Source organism: Pseudovirgaria hyperparasitica (genome assembly GCF_010093815.1).
Source record: "Pseudovirgaria hyperparasitica strain CBS 121739 unplaced genomic scaffold EJ05scaffold_12, whole genome shotgun sequence".
In the NCBI taxonomy this organism is placed as follows: domain Eukaryota; kingdom Fungi; phylum Ascomycota; class Dothideomycetes; order Acrospermales; family Acrospermaceae; genus Pseudovirgaria; species Pseudovirgaria hyperparasitica.
Genome location: NW_022985560.1, coordinates 171,563 through 185,439, shown reverse-complemented (window position 1 = coordinate 185,439; position 13,877 = coordinate 171,563). Strand labels below are relative to the sequence as shown.

Sequence of the window (13,877 nt, the reverse complement as noted above, 5' to 3'; positions counted from 1 at the left end):
CTTTGTCGGTATGGACGAAAAAGTAGTATCATGAACTAGGTTGAGTTGAGTTCAAGAAGCTCGGAATCACTGTCACGCTTGATACAGGTATATAGACATACTCTGGGTATAAGACATGAAGTAATGCACGAGGGCGGTTCTGCCTTTTCATACTTACAGTTCCTTGAACACCGGGGGCGAAAAGAAGGTTGTGCGTTTGGATTTGGGTGACGTATTCGTTCGCACAGCGTTGGCTGCATCAGAGCTATCCATGTCCTCGAGTGAGTCCTGATGCTTTCTTCTCCGTGAGGCTCTATGCGACGCAGCAGATCTTAGCGCAGGTTTCTGGTTGGTGTCGTAAGATGGTGGTGACGAGGGTGTGTCCCAGCCGAGTACGGACGAGAGCATGGCAACAATGGCGTGCAGTGAGATGGCAGCAATGAGACCAAGTAGCACGGCCAGACCGACATATGTGTATATGGTCTGCAGAGATGGTGAGCACACGACCATAATCACGTGTCCGTGGTTAAACTAATGGTAGGCAGGCACCTGGGCATACCTCGATCTTTGTCCTAACCTCCAAGCGAAACGGAAAGCCAAGAATGTTCAGTACAAAGCCCAGTAAGTATGTCACCGGCAGCAAGAGGAACTGGACGGCATAGAAGAGGGGCGATAGCAGATAGACAAGCAGCTGGAGGAGCTTGTAGATGGGTAGGATGAGAGTGTAGTAGAAGAGGCTACCGATGAGGGCGAAGTATTGGTGTAAAGAAGAGGCATTGGGCAGGCTGGCGGCACCAGTATCTTCTTCGATGTCAGCCATGTCGATTGATGGGTTGTAATTATGGAATGAAATGAATGATCAATTGGTGGGTCGGTCGAGGTGTTTTGATGGGTTGGCGAGTTGAAGTGGGGATGATGATGGGCGGCCCCTGTCTCGTACATAGGACAGACCGCAAGCAGCAGACAGAGCCTAAAGGCACGACTCCGGCGGACCTGGAGATGATGACAATGACGACGACGATGATGATGTTGATGTTGAATTCGCGCAGGACAATGTTTGGGCTTTCAATTGACGGATTCTTGCTAGTGGCTCAGGCAGTGATAGATATGGGGACTGGGCAGAACTAATCAAGGAATGTGGAGTGTGAGTGATAATAAGTAAGATCTGCGGTTCCCATCTGTCAACAGGAGAAAAAAGAATGATATGCAGCTGCAGGACCTCGTTCTCACTCATACACTCATTCACTCGCTCACCCACTCATATACACACTCTCTCTCCCACTCTCGTCAATCTCCAGGCTCTCTGCTCCATTCTCACCCTCTTCTGTTCATTTCTCTTCCAGGTTCTTCCTTCTTGTGTAGTTACTGTTCTGTTCGTCTCGCGGATCAACCTGACCGTTGACGATTCAGCTGTACTCGATCGGTCCAGCTAATGGGAGGAGGCCCTGTCGTTGGGCTGTCGTGTGCCCGACATTCAGTCCACTGGAGCAACAGAAGAATTGATTCTCACTTGCAGGCCCGGGTAATAACAACAACAACAACAACAACCACAACCTAAAACCGCAGACTCCCGCCCGCCACGAAGGCTAGACGAGGCCCCAGCGCCAGTCTACTCACCCCCAACTTTCGGCGTCACCAGCCAGCGACCCCGCCAAAAAGAAGCTCTGTTGGCCCCAAAAACAGCTCTGGGAGCTTCCCCGATACCCGGGACGCCTTTTCGCCCTTACCTCACCACCTCGCACCAGCTGTTACGGTTACGTGTACGTAGGTTTTACGTACTTTTACGGTTACGGTAACGGTACACCGCGGGCATCACGCGTTCAACCTTAATAATACCCTTATTATACTGTACCTGTACCTGAAGCCGTTAATTACACTTTGCAACCTCAGGCTTTCATTCGTCCTCTCGTCTTGTTCGTTCTCCAGTTCGCGCGCCGCCATCATGGGCAACAACACCTCGCGCAACTCGCACAACCCTCCTCCACCTCCGCCTCTCCCTCCTCCGAACAACATCATTCCTCCACAGTCCGGTCTGACTTCACAGCCGCTGTTCCCTCATCCTCCGCGCAGAGAGCCGCAGCGTCGTGGCAGCGTTCAAGCTCTGTCCACGTCAAACTCAAACTCAAAGGCTCCAAATAACGTCAAGTCTTCGGCCGCCCCGCCGTCCGCCTCGCTCGAGGTCACCGCCGCAACCTTTGCTCGCACGAGTGTGACTCCAAAAACACATGTCCATGCTCGTTCTAGATCCCACACCACCGGAAACATCCAAATTCCTCAAGCTGTTCGCTCGCATCTCCCAAATCCCGATTCCTCACCAATTCCCATCGCAATGGGCAACGAAACCAGCAGAGAAAAGACCCCAAGAGAGAAGACCAGAAGGGATACAACCGTCCAGGCTGCCTCGCCCGCCCGCAGACCTTCGCCGCTTCCTGCTGTCAGCTCGCAGCCTCTGAATGTCCCTCAGTCAAACGCCTCGAAACTTTCGCAACCTCAGAATGACCCTCACGCGACCGCCCCCGACAAGTATCTTCCGCCTTCAACCTTCCATCAGCCTCCGCGCGTACCTCTCCCCATCGCCGAGGAGCTTCACACTCCAGGCTCGCCCATCATCACACCTGCCGACCTCTCCGCAGGCGCTCCTATCGCCCAGATCGACGACGTGCCACTTTTGCGCAATACTTCCGACCTGAGCAGGCCAGACGAGGACGACGAGAGTGTGGCAGACGACTTCTTACCTACCGAACAAGAGGGTCGCCATGTGGTCAACACGCTTCTGGAGTGGAATGGCGAGGGTGAAAAGGTCTACGTGACCGGTACCTTTGCAGATTGGGACAGGAAGTTCAAGCTTCATCCAAAGTGAGTGTTTCCTCTACTCGTGTTCTTGCTACGTTACACAGTCGCTAGCTGCAATGTAACTACCCCTCTCTCGTGCAGTCAGCCCTCCCTCCTATACGGGCGAGGAGCCACTTGTGCGAGCTTGGTGGTGTTGCGACAGACTGTCTTAGCTGTGGGTGGCGTCTCGCGCGACTGTCGTTCCTTGGTAAATTTACTGACATAGCTTTGCTACAGCGGCCCAAGTCCGAATAGCAATGTCCTTTCGACTACCATTCCTCTTCTTCCCGGAACTCATCACTTGAAGTTCATCGTCGATGGGGACATGCAGATCAGCAATCAGCTCCCCGCCACCGTCGACTTCACCAACAGTCTCGTCAACTATATTGAAGTCTCTCCCGATGACCCAGGCGCAGACCACACCGCAGCCTCCGAGCTCTCCAAAGCCGAAGGCAAGCAGCCCGTCTCCGACGCCCACGATCAAGCCGTTTCTCCTACCAGCCGCGCTGCCTATCATTCCACCTCTGTCCCTAAAAACTCTCCAGTCGCCCCCGCCGGCCTCAAGGTCCCCGAGGCCCCAGCCCACAGCACGAAGCCTGCACCCGTCGTTCCTGCTGCGCCAAAGAAATACCACTCTACAATTCCACGCTTTTTGCTCGACCTCGATGCACCCGAAGACTCGTCTCGCTTTGCCCGCGCCACTGAAGCCATGGGATCTCTTCCTGCCCCACCCACGCTCCCGCAGTTCCTTAACAAGAGTATCCTCAACGGCCAGACCCCAATGAAAGACGATAACTCTGTCCTCACATACCCAAATCACACTGTCCTCAATCATCTCGCCACCAGCAGCATCCGCTCCAACGTTCTCGCAACTTCTGCGACGATTCGTTACAAAAGGAAGGTAAGGCCGTATCGTACAGTATGTACCCTTTGCGTATCCAGGCTAACAGACCATAGTTTCTCACTACCATCATGTACAAGCCTACCAGCGATGACGGCGACTAGGCGCTCGTCGGCAGCCTCCGAGCAACGAATCTCCTGTGTCCAGCGCAGCATTGGGTGGTTTTCTAGGCGATGGAGACGAGACATGTGGCGTATAGGGGGGTCATGTGTAATTTTAGCTCAATCATCAGGTAGCCCAACGGCACCTCCCGCGCGTAGTCGGATACTCTACGCTTTGGTATATGCACTCAACGTGGACCTGGTGAGAGACGTGACTATTTTGGGGGATCGACATCGGACCTCGCTCCCGAAGCTAGGGGTGATTAATGAACTTCCCCGCTAATTAATTAGGCGCCCGAGCTGTTCCCTCGTTTTGGAGCTGTGATTGTCTGGACAGCAGCAACAACAACAACAATAACAGCTTTGTCTATATTACCAGCACCTGTCACATTCTGTTACAGGTGACCGTAAAAGCATGAGTATTGATGGCTCATGACCATTTCGTCAGAGTTAGAGCTTGCGTCACGGAGTAGGTTCCATGAGCGATATCTGATATCCTCTCTATATATGCTAGGTTATTTTATTGACGCTTGACTACCTACCCCTCCAAACAACAAGGTTCATCTCCCACTCCCTCACCCTTGTCCCAATTTTCTTGCTCAATGACGTGGTCGCAACCCCCGGCCGATTTTCATTAAACGAATGCTTGTTTGGTGTCCTGCTCAACATCAGTCCTATGATTTTCCGCCTCGCGAACTACACCAGATTCTATGCTTGCGATAGCCATGACCAGTTGGATGATGTTTGCGTTGTGTTGTGGAGCGCCAGCAAACGCATCCTTGCACCCTGGACTCTCTTGCACGTGAACGCCTGCCTCTTCGGTATATGCGCGATGGCTCTCCGACACTGGGGAGGTTTTTCTTTTTGGCAGAGTTGTAGAAAGTGTTGTGCAGTCTGGCTGCTCAACAGTCCCAACCTTGAATGCAAGGCAGAGAGTATCAAGTGTTGTTTTATGGTCTGCGAGGTTAAACCTAGTCAGAATCAGTCAAACATACGTGTACTAAGTGTTGTTTTGAAGCTTGCGAGGTCAAAAACAGTCAAAATCGGCCAAATCACGTGTACTCAGTGGTGCCTGTGTGAATTACGGCTACAGAGACTTTTGATTTCTAACTTCTGACTACTGAAATCTCTGGCTCTGTGACACGTCGTGGTAAGGTTCTTGGGAAGCTTAGGGGTCCACGGTCTGCACGGGTGCATGTCAGATACTGGTACCTCCCGGCGTATTTGATAGCTAGACTTATTAACCTATCCTCAGATCGGTAATAGAAGGTAAAGTAAATCCGCAATCACCGTACATAGACTACTTTATAGGGCGTATATGTATAAGTCTTGTAGCGGGGTGCTTTATATCGCTCTTATTAGAGATTAGGAGTAGTATATTAATATTAATACTCTATAGTTAGAATAGAGGACATGTCATTCCTATATCTAGAGATGACATATTATGACTATGTATAGAGATGAAACGCCAATACTACTAGGAGGGGTTGGACACGGACTGTGTCAGCCCCTGTTGCAGCATGGATCTGCGGCTGGCCACAACAGGGAATTTTCAGGAAGAGAATCCTCTTGCAGAAAAATCACTCATCATTCTACTATTTTGAGTAACAAGGAGCAGCATGTTTCGTTACAATGCTTATATTAATTATGGTTCTCAGGTGTATTCTAGCTAAAGGATCATAGCATAACGGCATGGCCTATGCACTTCCACACGATCAAAAGCATCGACAGAAGATGATTCAATGAGATAACGCGATATATAGTATAACACTTCCCTATTACTCTCTCCATTAATTTCTTAGGATGTCGCATCGTCTCTCCTACGCTCAACATGATTTCTCTAAAATTCACCTTTTTGGCTTGTCTGCTAATTACACGGTCTCTCGCTCGATACCCCCTACCTGGTCCTACGTTTGTGGAACACCCAACACCGACACCAGTCATTCAGTGGTCCACCGATAGAAATTGTGACCAGTTGCCAGCCATAATCGATGCTATTCAAGAGGCGATTCTCATGGCAAAACGAGCCTCGTTCCGTCTGAAGAGTTGGGTTGACGATCCAAAATCCGACGACGAGGACATCGCACGCGCTTTCAAACTTATCTTTCAGACCGACCCTACCGACCCTAGGGGTAAGGTAAATTTGAAGAGATACGATCGCGTCTTTTCGGTTTTGAACGCTATCGGTACTGCAGCCGCGAATATACACGCCGAATCTAATACACATTTCTACTGCGACAACGATGATCGCTGGGAAAAGTCTCCCGATAGAAGGTTCCTAGATAATGCCCCGCCGAGACATTACATTCCGAATTCGTACATATCGGCGGAGAGCAAAGAATGGCGTGATAAATTGCCCGAGAATAAGATCAAAATCAAGGGTGATGTGGTGCATAAGTTTATTACAATTGGTAGGCCTGCCTGTAGGAAAGATGAGGATCGGGGTTATGCAGTGAACGAAGACCCATATACCTGGGCAAAGACCTACAATATTAACAATTATTTATTGGAACGGGGTCACCCTTGGGCTAGCACCATCACCCTCTGCACACCGGTGCCCAACGCTACAATTACGACGATAACCAAAGATCCAGAGCAGAACTGGGCAAAATACTCACTCTCGTATATGGCTTTTGAAGATGGACCCTGGTCAGATTCAGATTCAGATTCAGATTCAGAGTCAGGGTTCGATTTAGGGCCGGATTCAGATCCTGAGCCAAATGTTGAGCAGATATTCGGGAAGCAACAGCTAGCTACTTATCCTAGCATGATGGTGCTCACTCAGCTCACGCAAGTCCAATACTTCAAGACATATTATGAAAGTAAGTTGCACCAAGTTAGCGCTATGTAGAGCGGGCGCTTACCGATTTACATTAGTTGAACCATTGGACCCTACGTCTAGTTGGCTAATTACCAGGAATGGACTCAGAACAAGTTTTTAAAAATTCAGCGAGCTATGGTACGTACTACGCGTGTGATTTGACTTTCACAGTGCGCTAATAAGAATGTATAGCATACTTTGGCGCACTCGCGCTTATGGGAGATTTAGGGTATAAGCTTGATGATAATGACAGGAAAGCATGGCTTGGTGAACTGGCTGAAACGGATTATAGACCTCCTAAACCTATCGAATTCAAAGTGCCCAGGTAGACACTGCTTCATTGTGTTCGATCAGGCAGGCACAGGAAAGCACATGGCGCATCAAGACATGGGGCGATCGGGACCGGGCAGCTCCCCGCAATAGACACTGTAATTCAAAAAGGTACGGGCGGTCCCGGTGCAGGAAGAGTGCATCGAGATTTGTGGTATCCAGATCGAAAGGTGCACTAAAGAGAGACTCAGCGGATATGGAACTTCAGTCGTAGTGTTGTGCTCAAGATCCCACAAGCCGCTGTCATTGACTGTGTGGCATATTTCGCCCGCAGGTTTGCAGGCAAGCGATCTTAACAGGGCCTTTTGACTTTTGCAATATTAATGAAGCTGATTCTTTTGATCTATTGTGTCTATACTTTAGTAGCACTTCCCAATTGTCGGGTGAGAGACAGACTGACTTCGTGATGGATGAAACGTCATAATTCTAAGTGTGCTTTGGGACTAGTCAATTGATACGTTCAACTTCATTTAAGGCTTGTCTCCCCGTTCAAACACACTAACATCCATTCTCCATCTCTCGTGGTACCAGCAGAAAGTCTGACCTAGTGTCTCTTGCTTTACCCTGCTAGGTGGTATCTCATGACATGGTCGAAGCCCCTGATCGATTCTTTATTAATGCTTTCTTAGTACCGTGTTCAATATCACTCCGACGCCCTTCAGCCTCTCGAATTGCATTAGATTCTATAGTAGCGATAGCCTGGACCAGTTGGATGACGTTTGCGTTGTGGAGCGCCAGTAACGCATCCTTGACCCAGACTCTGCACGTGAACGCCTCTCCTGTATTGCGTGATGGCTGTCCGACACTCGGGACGTTTCCTAAAGTCGTACGAAGCGTTGTCCACGTCTGGCTGCTCACAACTCCAACCTTGAATACAAGGCAAAGACTCTGCGAATACGGAACACCTGTCGTAGTCTTCTGCTCCAAACTCCATCCGCCGCTTCTATTAACGGCGTGCCATACTTCGCCCGCAGGTTTCTCCGTGGGTACGAAGATGCCCCAATGGAAACCATGCTCTGCGCCTCGAAGGCTGAGTATAATATAGATGGAGTAGTTCTCCAGTTCTGCAATGACGGTCGACATGTTATGATGAATAGATCAGATGAGCTGAGGAGAACATTTTCCGCGAGGAATAGATGATTGGAGATTTTCAGGTTGGAAGGAGATGAGATACGAGTTCGAGAATGGTTAAGGTGAGCCTTCTTATACCTTCGAGGCAAGTCTTGCTACGCCCTAATAAGCGCTGTCTGCCTGCTTGGCCCGCGTAGCGGGATGCATCATCACTGGCATTTTCCAATCAAATGGTTCAGCTGGACTGGGTGTGTTGTATGTTTCTAGGCAGCCTCGTCCCTAAGGCGCGTCTTTGAGCAAACTTGGACGGATCACGGGCCAAAATCTCTTTGTAACGCGTTTTACAGCATTAGGCGTGTAAAAACCTCCAGGCTCTGCGATGAACATCGCTCAGTAGGCTCCGCAGTAGTCGTCGGGAATGGGCTTGCCACTGGACGTGCAATGTCAATGGCCATATCCACAATCAAGGACATCGATAGGGGTGAGGGAACTCGTGTCGAAGGTTGCTATTAGACATTACTGGGCAACGTCTGCGTGCGCTGACATAAGATTTGGTCGCCCACTAGTGGCTTTATATACCCGCTTTCCGCCCACTCCTCGTTCATCTCCTGTATTTCTGTAGGTTACGAAAATAAACATGGGTTCACCCTTGCATATCTCTGGTAGTGCCTCTACACGCTATTACCCAAATGCATCATCTACCGAGCTCAAGGCGCTTTGTTCAATCGCCGAATCGTTCCCGCACCCCCAGCGAGCAATCATGAGTAGCTTTATTCAACGCGCTACCGATCAAGACATCGCATCACAATACTTTCTCGCGCAAGTCTCTGCGCAGGACCCCGTTACTGTCTTCAATCGCTGGATCAGTATTCTCAGAGAAAGTTCGTTGTGATAATAGAAAAAGAATCCCTCTTCTGACCTGTGTTAGCACGCCCAATTCTATGCTCAGATTCGGATTTACCATTTCTTCGACACGTTCAGCTGAGAGACGCGGCTCGTTGTTGTATTTCGAATGCTCAGGACGAAGAGGGACACGACAGCAAGCTTCTACTGGTCTACATCCTCTCCCCGCAATTTTTATTGAACATCGACGTTGTCGAAAATGTAAGTCTTCCTGATCACCTATGTCGCACCATTCTCATGTCGTGACAGCGACCTCTCCGCGAAATGCTCATAGCCTTTATTGGGGAGGCCAACGTACAGAAACTGTGCACGCTCGTCGGTCAGACAAATATTAACTCCAAATCCAGCCAAGTGCTACTACTGTCGCCACAAATGTTTGACCATTTCAGACATGGCAGGGTTTCTCTACAAAGCGGATTATTATCAGACTTGGAGGGCCAGGTAATTGTTACATCTTGTTTTATAAAGGTATCCTAATGCAAACAGGTTCGATACTTAATATCATGCAACATTCGCATTCCTGGGCTTCCAGTTGATACGGAGTCGTCCGCGGACTTCATGAATCATAATCCCAACGTTACTTCTCTTCCAGATCCAGATCTTCTTGAGACTCATCATCGGTTTGCGGATGCTCTAGCATGGTTGGACGCATCTGAATATATGGCAGAGAAAATCCATCTACCAAAGGCATCAGAATCACAAACGGCAAGGTCGTCTAAGCAGCTTTTCCCAATCTCTACGTGGCTCTGTTCGTCTATGAATCGATTATTCCACCGATTGTGGGTCTCCCTTCCCGGTGTCGTTCGCGCATTTACCTACAAATGTCTCGCATCAATCGGATCTATGCTCTACGGTCACACTGGGTCTGATCGCACGTATCGACTTCCCTTCAACCTCTACCTGCGAGTAGGACAAATGAACTGGGCTTCGAAGCATCAGGCAGAAATGCGATCACTTCAGCTTGTTGAAAAGTATACTGAGATCCCTGCACCAAGGGGAATTGACGTTGTTCACTATGGCGCGTCATCATTTCTGCTTATGTCTCGGTGCCCTGGACAGAGAATCGGTCTAATGTTCTCTACAATGACGGATGAGAATGTACACTCCGTTGAGGAAGAACTGCGACGATACATAAGCCAGCTACGACGTATCCCAAACCAAACAAGGTCAAAATATCAGATATGCAATGCACTTGGGGGCGGAATCCAAGACTGGCGGATTGGTGACTCTCAGCGGGAAGAGCTAAAGTTTCTGGATGAACCCGAATTCAACAGATACTTAACCCATGATCTACCGCCACTTACTGAGAATGACCTATCTACGATTTCCAAAGCACATAACAAAAGTCATAGTATTTTTTTTACCCACGCGGATCTCAACCTTCTGAATGTTCTTGTCGACGACAATGGGAGAATCTCAGGCATAGTTGACTGGGAGTGTGCCGGCTGGTATCCGGAATATTGGGAATACACAAAGGCACATTTCACAGTGCGTTACACCATTCGGTGGATCGCTGATGTTATTGACCGATTATTCCCCAACTATCAAGACGAGCTTCAAGCGGAGAATCTGTTGACAAGCTTGACACCCCCATGGTAGCCTCTGCTAGTGACTATCTGACCTCTACATCTTGAATGATGTCGAGCCATCTCAAGTTATATATATATTTGAATGGCGAGAGCATTGCAGAATTCTAGCGTTGCGATTCACTGTGGGTATTTCGTAATACTGTTATAATGGGAGCGTCCTCTTGACGTACGACTCGATACCAAAAAAATATGCATAGGGAAGCTGGCAGAAGGCGAGGAAACGGATTGGAAACTTGTGAAGAATAGGACAAAATGTAATTTATTGGGTATTGCTGACGCAGCATTCGAATAGTGGCATAAGCGATGCTCTGTTTTGCAACACATTGTTTCCAAGCATTTGTCACTTGCTAGGTTTATTATGACTCACATAGAATGCCCCTGAGAAATGTAGAGAGATAAGGAAAGTTTTGTACTGATGTACAAAGTGTGGTACACGAATCTTGATATGATTCGTCCAAGAGGTCACAGCCTCCCTGACAGAGAGCTTGCAATCTTTGTGAGTGCTAGGAGAGAATCTTGTGGCCAGCATGATCAAGACTGGAATGCCACAGTATCGCTTTATATCTAGAGCATCCATTGTGAAATGATCATGGCGAGATGGTACCATAATTGCTGCCCGAGCCGAGGGCATTGCTAGCCCCGACATTTGCATTGATCGAAGATATATAGCTAACACACCGCTAGAGCCCTCATGCAAACTGTATGCGGTTCTGTATAGTTATCACGACTGCTAATCTGTAGGTTGCGCGAGAACGAAGTGAAAGCTGGAGCTTTGAATGAATTCTGCTATCAGTCAGCCAGCTGGTAATTTACCCAGGCGTGTGTGCAGGAACATTGGTTTTTGGGGGGTTCGATATCGTACTGAGTTTGATGCTCGGATGATCTATTCGCAGAATGAGATATCCGGAGTGTATTTGTTGGTCCCGGGGTGATATATCTTCGATCTCGCTTGGGCTGGTCCAGTAACACCAAGAAAGTGGTTTCTCTAATCATTCGGGAGAGTGTTGGGATACAACTATGGATGCACACCAGGAGATGTCGTGAGATGTACTGTTCAGACTCATCTCTCATTTTATTTTCGCCTGGCTGGACAAGGAGTTATTCGTCGATCAGTTGAGTGGAGATTCCTAAACATGATGTGTAGATAACGCATCAGGGGTCAACATCGCGATTAAAAGACAAGCTTGCTACGGGCTGAAATACAACGTATCTCATCCACGTTTTATTGGTATCGTCATATCTAGTTAGCCAGCGCCAATCAGTCAATTGAGGTCTGTTCTCATATGATTGTTCCCAATGTTTAGTCAATAATCGATCCCAGAGTGCGAAACAATATCAACTGTTCGAACGCACGCGGCCAGCTGTAATAGGCCCGCGTCACGACCTCGCATGATCGCTCAAAAGACATTTATATGTGCGCGTGTGTGGCTTCATATTTCTTCGCTCTGCATATGCAAGCTATATTTATGACAATCTCAAACTTGTCTATCCATAGCTGTTAGATAACCGACTCATTAGCGGCGAGTTTGCAGGTCTATTCTTACCATTCTGTGAGCAGACTTTCTGTAGGATCTGATGGGTGTGGGAATCTAGTTCTATGAATCATGTTCATCGGATTGACTGCATTCTGGTAGCTCTGTCGAGGGCGAAAGTTTCTCTCCACTATTTGATGCCTCCAAACGGATGATTGTATTTGAGGAGAGCGTTCAACCCACCGACCCAATGATCATCGCTATCTCTTTCCATTCCCACTGCCCCTCTGACGATACATGGCACGCCACCACGCCATTCTCTCTTCTCCCAACCACCTTCAATAAGGATACCTTCTCCAATGACTTTAATCTCAGATCCGATTTCGATACCATGTTGCATCCGAACACCATCCACGCTTACTTCGAGCTCGCGTCCTCGATTCTTCTCGCCGAATCGGAGGCTAATAGGAGTGTTAGCAGGAAGAACCAGCGGACGAAACGACAGAGACCGGGGGCAGATAGGCGTCAACAGGATCGATGGGACGAGCGGATGTACGATAGCACCGCCACTCGAAAGAGAGTATGCAGTGGATCCGGTAGGCGTAGAGACTATCAGACCGTCGGCGACAGCCTCGGTAAGTAAGCGGCCTCCAACATAGATGGAAATAATCGCTAGATGCGGGGAAATGCCACGATGTAGTGCCACCTCGTTCATGGCGTATATGTCCGTATCAGCGGATGCATGGAGCGCAGCTGATGTTGGCTCCGTGGCTATACGGCCACCCGAGGCGTCAAAGACGCCAACTTTCAACCTGTTGCGTAGTAGGACCCGCGATCCTCGATGACTGCCCATGCTTTTGCCTCTCACAGATGACCAGCCAGTCCCAGTCACAGGCGCTTCGTGCTCAGCGGCTTCTCCATTACGAGTTCCGTACGCATCAATAGCGCCTGACATGAAAACTTCTCGGAACGCACGCTTGTACTCGCCGAACTTCCACTCGCCAAGGAATCCTAACGTGCCCATACCGAAAGAGAGGACAGGTGGAACACTTTGCGATGAGGCGAACAGAGACGCTGCACGAAGAATGGTGCCATCACCCCCAAGCGTAGACACAAAGTCGATCTTGTCCTGATATCGTGCTGTGGCGGAATTGCCATTTGGTGTCTCCGTGTAGACCGGAAATGGGAATTCCTCGTGATACTTCGCAGCTGTCGACGCCTCTAACACTATTTCTGTATCCGGATAGGATCCTTTGATGTGTTTTGCGAACTCAATGAGCGATTCGTCAACAGCTATGTCGCCTCTTTTCTTGATCAGTAGTACGTTCCTTGGTGGTGACGGCCATTGCAAACAAAGTAAATCATTGTTGCGAGTTTCTGACTGTTTTAGTATTTTACCACGTGGAATTAAGACTGCGTGCTCGCACCACTTTGTTGCAGCGGCGCTAGAGTTTGATGTCTATCTTACCTTGAAACGATGGATGTATGCGATCTTGAAGACCACTGATGTCGCGCACTTCTTGCCGAATAAAACTTTGAGAGAAATATCGCCTCTGGCTGATTCTCAATAGCCTTCGTGCCGCCAACATTGTCACTTCGCAAGTACCAAATAAGCATACGGGGCGTTCCACTCTGAGTGATGGTGTTGGTTTTACATATGTCAAGAAATCAGAGTTGGCTCCTGATGATTGACTTCGCAAAAACAATCAAATGATCCAGAAACCAATGCTTCGCCCAGACGCCAGAAATGCTATATAGATGCAGCTCGAGGGATGGCACCCTGATCGTGCTCCTACAGACGTGGTGTCGTGGTGTGATCGTCCAGACGTCGACTAGTACGCTAACCTAAAGAAGTCTAGCAGATATTCTATAGGGCTG

General features: G+C 48.9%; 7 protein-coding genes across 7 annotated transcripts; 3 read left to right on the top strand and 4 right to left on the bottom strand.

The window, feature by feature from the left end:
- Positions 1-35: 35 nt before the first annotated feature.
- Positions 36-1,202, bottom strand: EJ05DRAFT_539699 (uncharacterized protein; the record flags this gene model as incomplete). Its single annotated transcript, XM_033749540.1, has 3 exons — positions 539-1,202; positions 158-462; positions 36-69 (listed from the first exon to the last, which is right to left on the bottom strand). The coding sequence occupies exons 1-3, from the start codon at positions 797-799 to the stop codon at positions 36-38; spliced, it is 600 nt and encodes a 199-aa protein (XP_033598292.1). The 5' UTR covers positions 800-1,202.
- Positions 1,203-1,921: 719 nt separating this feature from the next.
- On the top strand, positions 1,922-3,816 carry EJ05DRAFT_502316 (AMPKBI-domain-containing protein; the record flags this gene model as incomplete). The annotated part of the gene is made up of 3 exons (XM_033747235.1): positions 1,922-2,835; positions 3,049-3,712; positions 3,769-3,816. 3 exons carry the CDS (start codon positions 1,922-1,924, stop codon positions 3,814-3,816), a joined length of 1,626 nt encoding a protein of 541 aa, XP_033598291.1.
- A 631-nt stretch (positions 3,817-4,447) lies between these two features.
- On the bottom strand, positions 4,448-5,010 carry EJ05DRAFT_502315 (uncharacterized protein; the record flags this gene model as incomplete). The annotated part of the gene is made up of 2 exons (XM_033747234.1): positions 4,448-4,784; positions 4,925-5,010. The coding sequence occupies 2 exons, from the start codon at positions 5,008-5,010 to the stop codon at positions 4,448-4,450; spliced, it is 423 nt and encodes a 140-aa protein (XP_033598290.1).
- Positions 5,011-5,397: 387 nt separating this feature from the next.
- EJ05DRAFT_512428 (uncharacterized protein) lies at positions 5,398-7,158 on the top strand. Its single transcript, XM_033748338.1, has 3 exons — positions 5,398-6,635; positions 6,691-6,772; positions 6,827-7,158. The coding sequence occupies exons 1-2, from the start codon at positions 5,645-5,647 to the stop codon at positions 6,753-6,755; spliced, it is 1,056 nt and encodes a 351-aa protein (XP_033598289.1). The 5' UTR covers positions 5,398-5,644; the 3' UTR covers positions 6,756-6,772; positions 6,827-7,158.
- Positions 7,159-7,347: 189 nt separating this feature from the next.
- EJ05DRAFT_539696 (uncharacterized protein) lies at positions 7,348-8,541 on the bottom strand. The gene has a single exon (XM_033749539.1). It carries the CDS (start codon positions 8,045-8,047, stop codon positions 7,544-7,546), a length of 504 nt encoding a protein of 167 aa, XP_033598288.1. The 5' UTR covers positions 8,048-8,541; the 3' UTR covers positions 7,348-7,543.
- Positions 8,542-8,651: 110 nt separating this feature from the next.
- Positions 8,652-11,025, top strand: EJ05DRAFT_539695 (uncharacterized protein). The gene is made up of 4 exons (XM_033749538.1): positions 8,652-8,916; positions 8,964-9,139; positions 9,188-9,379; positions 9,425-11,025. Exons 1-4 carry the CDS (start codon positions 8,673-8,675, stop codon positions 10,535-10,537), a joined length of 1,725 nt encoding a protein of 574 aa, XP_033598287.1. The 5' UTR covers positions 8,652-8,672; the 3' UTR covers positions 10,538-11,025.
- A 947-nt stretch (positions 11,026-11,972) lies between these two features.
- EJ05DRAFT_539694 (ATP-NAD kinase) lies at positions 11,973-13,791 on the bottom strand. The gene is made up of 2 exons (XM_033749537.1): positions 13,468-13,791; positions 11,973-13,376 (listed from the first exon to the last, which is right to left on the bottom strand). The coding sequence occupies exons 1-2, from the start codon at positions 13,586-13,588 to the stop codon at positions 12,190-12,192; spliced, it is 1,308 nt and encodes a 435-aa protein (XP_033598286.1). The 5' UTR covers positions 13,589-13,791; the 3' UTR covers positions 11,973-12,189.
- Between the last annotated feature and the right edge of the window lie 86 nt (positions 13,792-13,877).